General features: G+C 28.2%; 2 protein-coding genes across 2 annotated transcripts in view; both read right to left on the reverse strand.

The window, feature by feature from the left end:
• The window catches only part of LOC113371618 (protein sprouty), a 211268-nt gene that overhangs the window by 155893 nt on the left and 44457 nt on the right, over positions 1 to 10918 (reverse strand). The window lies entirely within an intron of this gene.
• The window catches only part of LOC113371617 (eukaryotic translation initiation factor 5B-like), a 258566-nt gene continuing 250951 nt past the window's right edge, over positions 3304 to 10918 (reverse strand). Inside the window, 1 exon segment of the mRNA XM_026612261.1 lies at positions 3304 to 3572. Coding sequence (XP_026468046.1) covers positions 3465 to 3572 — 108 coding nt within the window. The 3' untranslated portion in view covers positions 3304 to 3464.

Here is a 10918-nt window from a genome sequence, read left to right on the forward strand (position 1 = left end):
AACTATTTGCTTGCAAAAAAATTATCATGGATTACTACATACTTTTTATATTATTACATACATATTCTATATTTTTTTCCAAATTTTGCAGCCCCAAAAAAATTGCCGCTCTGGGAACTAGCTCCGATTACCCCTACTGTAAATCCAGCATTGCATATATACATATATTGTAAGAAGCCCTTCATTCTGATTATTTATCGGAGCACCCGAAATAGCAATGTGCAATTGGAAACACGTTTTGGTCTACATTTTAAACCATGTGTTTTTATGCATATAACAAATAACTTTACATTAATTTCAATAATAATATTTAATAATTTTTAGAATCGAACAGAAATTGTGAGTAAACTTCTACCGAAACGCCTATTTTCAATAAATGCTCGAGTTCGAATGTTTTACAGTGCAACGCAAGATTCATAATGGCTCACCTTGAATTATGAATGAAGAAGCGCATATATATGACATATGTCGTAAATCATACATACATACATATATATATATATATATATATATATATATATATACCTATTACGATGATGACATACTCCTCCATGCCGTAGTTACATATCTTATGAATGAATTCGTATTGTCTAACCAAAGCAATTCATAAAAATCTGTCAAATCATATTTCATTCAGCTCATTAACGAGGCATACAAAGGAAATGTTTCCATTACTTTTGTACTCTTATTTTATATCTATCAAATGGAGGATCATTTTGATTGTCTAAATGTTTTCACTTACACTTAATTTATATATATCATTGCCCATGAGGATGGTTTCAAACAAAGAGTTATAATACATTTTTTTTATAATTTTATAAGACACTTTTAACACTCAATAAAACTTAGTAAAAAAAAAACTGAGGTTGATGCATTATAAAATTAATTTCCTATATTAACTAGCTGTCAAACATTGTCCGACATTGTGTTAAAACTAGTAGCGTTAAGGTAGCAAATTTTTGGTCCGTCCTTGTTAGTTGCAAGATGACAACTTGACAAATATGGGCTGTCAAAAAATTGCATGTCAAATTTTTCAATATATATATATATATATATATATATATAATATTTAATATATTATATATTTATTCTATTATATATTATATATTATATATTATATTTAATATATTATTATATATTATATATAATATATATTATATATATATATATACTAGATGACCCAACAGACGTCCTGTATTCTAATATTAGTATATAATATCTATATTCATGATTATAAATAATAAAAATGTAATATCTTCAATATTATTGCCGAGAACCAGCTGAGATTTGTCATAATTAAAACAATATAATATACAATATATGTTTTTTGCAGTAAAAAAATATATAATTTAGTTTAATTAATAACACAATGCGTTCAAAATTGCATATACATTATTTTTTTAAACTTATGCATGTAATATTTTGCTTTACTATACTAAATTATTCAAATACAAAAGAGTATTTCTACTTATTGAAAAAATGATTTTGAATTTTGTTCCTTGTATCAAAAATTTATTTGTTTGACATTGGATATGAAATATTTAGCAAGTTAGATCTTAGTATTTTTAATTATATCTTAATAGAAAAAATAAAATTAATTTTACTCTAATTAATTTATATAAGGCTAACACGATATTAAGCCTAACACAAATATTAAGTATTTATAATAATATGAAGAAAAATGCTTATGATAATGTGATAAGTGATCAAGGCCTGATAATAGAATGTTCAAAATAGGTGTAGATATCCTGAGATTCTTCTACGATAAAAAATCCCTTATATAAATATATATATATATATATATATATATATATATATATATATATATATATATATATATATATATATATATATATATATATATGCTCTTATAATATTCTAGTTGAAACGAAAAACAACTTACATCTGTATAGTAAAATCAATCATCAACATTTGCATTCAAAATCAAGTCATAATTTCCCTATCTTTCCATAACTACATCTAGCTTCCTTTCTATATATCAGATAAAATTTGTGGGTCCTATTTATGTTGAACTATGGTAATAATAATTAGTGATGCCGCCTTTATCAGTCGTAAATTTAAAACTGATACGCATTATCTCTAAGATAATAAAGATGGTACATATTTATTCAAACTGATGTATTTTTATGGCTAGTAATATTGTCATTGCTGATAACAAGACGTTCATTCATGTAGCGAGAATGTTCAATGTAATTTGTTGAATGAAAAGAGTACATATTATCATGATTCATTAAAGTCGAACTAATGGGTGCGATATCGGTATTATATCAGATAATGTTGCCTTTTGTTACAGGCTGTGACAAAATGTGTTATATGAGATTAGATATCGTCCAATTTTGCAATTTGGTCTATGTATGATTATATGTATATTCCTAGGCTATAATGTATTTATGTATTAAACTAAAGTCAACTTACCTTCTACAATGGTGAAGAAGCCGACAATATTTTCTATCAGTTGAGGAAAGCCTGTTCACACAAACCATATATAAATAGTATAAATGTATTAATAATACCTTGAGTAGATCCAAACTGAAAGAAAAAATATAAAATTAATAATAACTCTTTGTAGCTCGACTAAAAGTGTTGAATGTGTTATAACAAAGATCAAGTTTTACACACTATATTACTATACAAGAGATTTCTTATTCGAGAATAAGAATTACAAACCATTTTTAATTTGATGTAAAAATACATAAAAGCATTAATAAAAACTTTGCATTTATACAATTGCACATTTCTATGATTTAAGAATGCACAAAATTAAAAAATTCTAGTCCAATTGATAACTTTGCATTTATTTCTTCCAATAAAATAATAAATTTTGAGAAATATTTGATCTGTCATACAAATTTAGAATATTATTTTTATAAATAAATATACAAGCAATATATGTCGATGTTGGGCAACATTTTATTGTAAATATATCTATTTTATTTTTGTCCAATTATTACACATTACACAAATTATATATAGTTTAATTTTATAACCTAACACCATATAATACGTTGAAGATATATTTCAAAAATAGAATTTTGAATTTGAATTTAGGTAAAAAGTGTTATTAATTAATAGGTACATCAATAGTCTCATTTAGTCTCTAGACGGTAAGTACATCTATGACAATATCAAACTAATTGCAATCAACGAAATGAAGTCATCACATCGTACAACATTCCTTATATACAATTATAATATACGTATAGATTTTATTTTTCGATTCACTAATGCACAATTAGACAAATCAAAAAATAAAGCACGGAAAAAAATTTTGGATAAGGTCGGCATAAACATATACTTTTATTATAATACTATTATAATAACTTGGTTAATATACAATTTTAATATATAGAAAAAATAATATTTGAGAGCAGAAAATGTTTCAAATTTATAGAAAAACAACTACACGGGTGCACTACGTCAATCCAAAATGTTGGACTTAATTTTCAAAGTATCTGGAATAATTTCTTCAACTCAACCATCAATTGCCAATCAGTCTTCACTAAATCCTCTCTGAAATAGTCTTTGCAAGCGTCGATACTTTGTCGGGAAATCTGAAAAAAATAATAATAATAAATTAGTATTATTCTAACTAAAAAATATAATACATAGCTTTTTACCAATTTAAAAATTTATTGGTTATCAAGAAATTGATGAAGTTCTTGAGCAAAAAATGCTTCTTTAAAATAATATGGAAAATCGAAGCTGAAAAGTTTGTCCATTTGTTAAAATACCATAATTCAATAAATAATTATATTATTGCCATCACAAGCTACTAGCAAGAAATTTTTATTCCTTTTGGAAACTTTTCTTCTTAAGAACTATTAATATTTTGTGCAGAATATTTTATGAGATTAAATAGAAAATCAAAGGAAATATAAACACCGTGCACTCTTTTTGCACTACTTATTGAATGATAAGGTTACAAATATTTCAAGACTATACGTTCCATCATGAGGGTAAATATATTATTATGCACCATTGCTATAATTAAAAAAATATGTTGGATATCACTAAAATCATTAAGTTCTCATAGGTTTGAGACGCCAGTAATCTTAAACCTTTGCTTACATAAGAATTCGATGTTTTTAACATATAATTCACAACTTATGGGCCTCCGCAACTTTCAGATCAAATTCCAAATTCTTACAATTAGATATACGTTACCTTCTATATGATTTTTTCTTAAGATGAATTCTATAACCACCTTTACTAGGCTTTTCAGCGTGAAATAACATTTTCATTCACAGAAGTGAGGACATTATAGGCCAGTGTGCCATGAAAGTCACATAATTCATCAATATAAAAAAAACAGTTTAAACACAATATTTTGCATTTCATTTGCAACTATAGGCTTCTAATTACTGATTTTTTCCCCTAATTTTTGTAGATGTAAAAGAAAAATTCGGCTCAAAGAAGGTTTTAATCATTATAAATAATTATGAATAATTATTTTTTTTGCACTAGTTTCGATACTAGAACTTCATCATTCAGCAGGGGAAAATTTTCAAAATATACTAATTGATCATAACCATTGTAAAAATTCTTTGTTTTCATATATATACAATAAAATGTAAGAATAATTTCAATAATAATAATCCATTCCCAATGAAAACAATTCGAATCTAGATGTAAAACATGCAAGAACAACAAAATAATAAAAATCGTCTAACGAGTGCCAAGGTACCAAAATAGATTTAATATTTTATCATCGTTCCCGAAAACAAGTTGGCCAATACCGCGCTTCAAGCGTCGATATGAATGAGTCCCGTGACGTCAATGAATTGAAGCCTCCCAGAGTCCCCAGAGGAATGGGGCACCCCGCATCGTCGAATCTAGGCAAATGACCCAGTTCGCGCTATACCACAATCTTAAAACTGTAGTGCACTTTATAACGGAACGTTTATTATTAGCAACATATGAGAAATCCGCATAAAATATGTTAATGTAATGCCTAAATATTTATCAATACTTACTTATTAATAGTAAGCCAATTCGTTTTCAATAATATTATAAAATATTTGTTAATTAGATAAAAATGGCATTTAAATAATTAAATTTATTTTGATACATCACATGAATTAGGAACGCCATTTATTAGAAACTTGGTTTTTGAAGAATATTCAAGTCAATAATAATTGTTACTAAAATCAACTGAAAAGTGCCAATAACATGTATGTAATAGAAGATACTAAAATTGAAGGGAATAATATTACTAATGCCTATAATAAGGACTAATACTAAATAATATAACTCCCTATTTTTAGATTACTCTGTGAAACATAATATCAACATTGTATCGATCTATTTCATTTCAATCTGCTCTGATGTATATACTAGGGTTTATACAAAAACCGACATTTCAGAAAACCGGTTTTCGAATTTTAATTTTACCAGAAACCGGTTTTAGCCGGTTTTCAAATTTTATATAGAAAATAAATTTTTGCTCAAATATTCTGTAATAACAAATATTTATCCGCAAATTTAGTGCAATTTAAAGCAGTATTTAACTAAATTTATTTATTGGTCAATTTTATGGATAGTAAACAAAATTATTTTAAGAATAGTAGAAATTATTTTAAGAATCAAAACGCTTGCGTCTATCTTTTATATTTGGCTATTTTTGTCATTTTCTATTTATACAGTGAAAACTGGCTTTTCTACTAAAAAACCGGTTTTCGAATTCCATAATTTTCGTCAAAAAACCGGTTTTTGAAAACCGACAAACCCTAGTATATACATAATAATATTAACTAAAAAATGTTTTTAATTATTTCTTTCGTCATAAAATATGAAGATACAATTTGAAGACTCTAATGGAAGATAACACATATAACGTTTGAGTATCTTATATAGGGCAACAACCCGGACCTACGATATATCCCAGTGACCTACATTTGGAGGGTGAAATCAGGGATCGTAACGCCTCGCTCCAGTTTTCCGAGGCCAAAACTGGATCAATTTTCATTCAGCAAAAGCCGGGAGAAAATAATAAAAAAGGGAATATTGTACAGTATTATATATATATATATATATATATATATAATTGTTTTAATGAATGCAATTCAGCGGTCATAAATAGTTAAGAATCACTTAGATTTTAGATTTTTATTTCGTTACTAAAGATAGTTTATTTGAAAAAATACTGTTTTTCTATTAACGACAATTCAATTTTCCACTAAAAAGAATAATTAGAAGACTATAAATATAATTAGAAACATAACCGATCGAAATCGACAAAAGAATCTAGAAAAGTTTAACCAAGTAATTTTAGATAATCTTAGCTCTAAAATATTATTCTATTTTGCCTTATGCAAATAATAAATGAACCGATGCATCTACCAGTATTCTTATGATTAAAATAGAATACATAAAAATATTTGATAACAAGATTCCATCCGCAATTAATTTATTTTGCTTCTAAAATAAATATATTATTAATTAATATATTACAGAAAGCATTTCAAGCCCTATTTAAAAAACGGATTTATTCCATTTATATCAATTTCCAATTTCATATTTGAGGTACTGTAAAAATAAACTGCGTATAAAAGGTGTTTTCCATTCGTATTCTGCACGCGCCCTTGTTGACCCAAATGTCGGAAAATTCCCCAGAAATAAAGTTTGCCATGCGCTCGGGCTCAGTGAATGAACTCAGGTCTTTAGAGGGAATTATGGTAATGGCACATAAAACGAAATCGTATAAATAGATATTTAAATTAAATAAGTTTGTTATAATGATATATGCACGTGCAACTCGCAATCATTATCTATGAAGGTGGAAAATTTGCGGTGAATACTGAAGCTTAAATAAAATTATTAACAACTGGGAGGAGCACATTGAGCACACTTTTTAGAATGTGCTTAAGGGGATTTTCTAGTGTAGTGCGATGAATATTAGGTCATTTTTAAAGTGTCATGAAAGATAGCAATGAATGTTTTTACTATCCATTTTTACCACTTGTTTATTAATATTATTAATACAAAACAAAAAATAAAAAATAAAAAAGTTGAAAATTAAAGGAACTGGCAGTGGGAAGTCTCAAAAAATTGGCTCCTCAGTCTTGACATGATTTCAGCCCTCCTTGCCATCGGAAATGCAAAAATACAAAGATTTTCTTTTTACAATTTGGCGACTGTTTGAAACAAAAGTGTTTTTTTACTGTTTTTTTTTTTTTGAATTTCTCTTTCTTTTTTAAAAATAGTAAACATTGGAATTTGGGGATAATCCTAGTTCGGGCTATAGATAGCTCTATAAACAAGACTCTCTGAACATTTCAAGTAAATCGGTCGATTAAAACTCTAGAAATCGTGTCAACAGTACTGAAAAAGTCTGTTCTGAGAAAAACGCATTTAAAGTTTTGCGTGAAACCAAACCAGTATGGAGACCGAGTCAGTAAAATGCCTATATCTCCGAAAATAATTCAACTTTTCAAAAACCTTCTCGTACCCATATTCTTAGATACTTGAATTTTGAAAATATAAAATAAAAAAAATCGATTTTTTTGAATTTCTACACTAGAATACCCCCTTAATATTCCGGCGTTGAAGTTCTTAATTATTGCATGCTCAACAATAATTGCAATAGTTTCAAAAATTTAAGTTGCATTTAACTTGTACACGAAATGTAAATGCAATAATATTCAGATTATAAACTTCAGAATACACAAGGCCAAAAATATGAAGAACACTGAAAATAGATTTTATATTTACCATCCTTCATAAATAAGGTATTCAAGCAAACTAAGAAGTAAAATACATGTTGATTAAGGATCCTAATTTTTAGCAAGGAAGTTGCTACATCAAACTCATAACAGAAGAATTAAGATCAAAATGACCTATTTAAGGTCTACTAATAAGTGAAAATCCGTTCTATCTTTTTCATTTATCCTTTTTATCTATGATGTGATGTATTGCTGGACGCAGTTTTTAGAATTATCTTTTTGTACTTTATGAACAATTGTTTTGATGACACATGCAGGTAGATGTTAAAATGACAAAAAAAAATCAATTCTATCATGTTCAAACTCGAACTTCGCCCTAAAGAACGCTGCTGACAACTATAGACATTTATATTACACCCTTCTCTCCAGAATTATTTGGGGATTTTCATAGCAAACACCCTGAATGATATTATTCTCCTGGAAATCGAAGGGAGATGAACAAAATGCGGGTGACTGTGGCACGTGCGTGGTTTGTTTCTGACTAGGGTTGTTCCGAAATAGGGCACTGGGTCAACAGGTCGTTTGTTTAATGGTCCTTTGACATGTTTCATGAAACGCGGCTCAAGTACATGCACAACACTTAAAACGAATTTAGAACGCCATTAACGACAAACGAACACACGCTACGTTTTATGAATGGGAGCTATTTCGGACCGATTATTTGGCGCTCGACGGGGCCTTAAGTTGTTTGTTTCAAGCCTTCGATCGATTATAGGGCGTAGGTTGTGGGGAAAATTACTCTATTTCTGAATTATTGATGAGTAGACTATTGGATTTTGACAGAAATAACTTGTGTAAATATGTGGATAAGACGGAGATAAGACGTAATACTAAGATTAAGCAATTAATTCTTCAATGAAGGAAGGTAAACAGTAATTAAAATCAAATTTTTTAATAACAAAATTGAGTTTTTAATTTTTTTGGAGAAACAAAGCACCGTGCTTAACAGCTACAATTAAAATACATATATAGTATATGATACTCTCGTAATAATTGTTTTGATTACGAACAATTAAAAAAAGTGAATTACTTGAATCATTTTTCAGGTTCAATGTTTGATTTGATGGTTGTAAGAACACATATCAGATTATTAAAATGCTTCTCAACATAATTTGAAAGCATTTATTGATTTCATATTAGGTTTAATAATAAATAGTGATTAAATTAATTTCATATTAAAATTACAGTAAAAATAGATCCACGGAATTAGATTACATCAACATTATATTTAACACAATTGTCTGATTATAAATATTAAAAATTAAAAATCTAAGCTATTTTTTGCATATTCGCTATAAGTATGAGAATACCATATATGAAAGTTAGTGTTATATAATTTTATTTATAATTTCATACATTGTACTGGTTATCCATCACAGTTTCAGAAAATATAAAATGATAAATAAATAATCTGTAAAACACAGAAGAGTCTTCTCTTATATTACTCATCATCAATGAAGATAAAAACATGAGGACTTGCATCCCATGTTAAAATTGAAAAAAACTAATGAATTGTATATGTATTCTTTTTGGCCACACTGGTGAGCCTTTAATGGAAAAAATCATGTCTCTGACGATTGACAAACCATTAACAAATTCTGCAAAATCAATCAATGTCTTCCCAAAAGACAATAAATGATAGAAAACCCTAGTCTTAGTTTGTTAAAAGTTGAAAGTCACACACATATTATTTGATGATTTATGTAGATTAAAAATGAGCATTAATACAATACTTGTGTCTAACACGAGTTTTTGTCCTGAATTGTCTTGAATTTCTAAAAGGTTTTTATTCTCAATATTAATCTTTACGAAAATTGAACCAAAATATTGTATATATTAAAATTTGCGATATGAAGTATATTTAGTAAAAGCAAAGTTACTCATTTAATTCTTAATCAAATTGTTCACAATTTTGTACAATGCCATGCAGTCACTCTGGTTTAAAAAAATTGGATCATTTAATAAAAACTAATGTTTATCATATCCGTAAATAGTATTTTAATGCTTTTTTCCTCTAACCCCCATCGCTATCTATTTCCGTCTCGGTTTTATTCGAAATAAAAAATATGGCCATCTAATAATGCGCATCATAGGCAATCAAATTACTCTAAATCAGTGTTTTTAACTATGGGTCATAATCACGTCACGTCTGATTTTTGTATATTCTCAACAAAATCTTAAACTATGTAGTTTTTATTTGTATATGTATATGTAATTTATTATGAAATATATGATTATTTAAAAATATTATTTTTTTTTTATCTGTGAGGTCGTCAAAAACTCGCAGTCATAAATGGGGTCGCCAAGAAACTCGCAATCGTAAATGGGGTCATTAAGGACAAAAGTTTAAGAAGCCCTGCTCTAAATGAATAAAAATTACTCCTAGGATAAGTTTGGTTGCATCTATCTCCAAGTAGTTCGTTGTATTAACACTAAAAAGTGAAGGAATAAAAGATGAGATCATAAAGTCCTACAGCCAATAATATTCGTATTGTTCTTCTATGGAGTATAGAACGTGCAATCACATAAACATCCAATATTTTTTGCACGCACGGATAAAAAAATCGCATCCTTAATTACTAATTTATACGAGTAAGTTGATCGACGACATATGAAGAATATTAGCTTTCTCCTCGCGCACTATAATCTTAAGAGGATACCGCCAGACCGGATGGCATTAATCTGTTCACAGGAAAAAATGCACAATCACAAATGGAATCACGACTTAAATATCCGATTGGCTAAATTTAAATCCGAAGAACAAGTTCGTCCAATCGCAAAGTTGGCATGCAGCACTCAGGGCGCTCAGCAAACGTATGTAAACATTCGGAGGATGTTGCGTTTCCTGTGCGCCAGGTGCAACCACGTATTTTGTATCCGGCCGCAAAACGAGATAATAAAACTCTTAACGAAGCACATTGTAAAAATATTATCACATTGCAAGAAATCATATTAGTCTGCGTGCTTATGCTCGCCACAGAAAACGACATACATTCAACATATCATTGCTTTAAAATATTATAAAAACTGGGCAGCATTGTTTTTCCTTTCAGGTTTAAATACTAATGTGTATGCTGGCATATGAGATAATTCTCTCGAGCTCTGCACTTTATTAAATTTTTCTCAAAATACTGGCACAGTTTTGGACCAGGAGCTACTGAACCAGGAGCTTATTT

The sequence above is a fragment of the Ctenocephalides felis genome, unplaced genomic scaffold, assembly GCF_003426905.1.
Source record: "Ctenocephalides felis isolate EL2017-DRISC unplaced genomic scaffold, ASM342690v1 CF-g0.4_SCAFFOLD_01492, whole genome shotgun sequence".
In the NCBI taxonomy this organism is placed as follows: domain Eukaryota; kingdom Metazoa; phylum Arthropoda; class Insecta; order Siphonaptera; family Pulicidae; genus Ctenocephalides; species Ctenocephalides felis.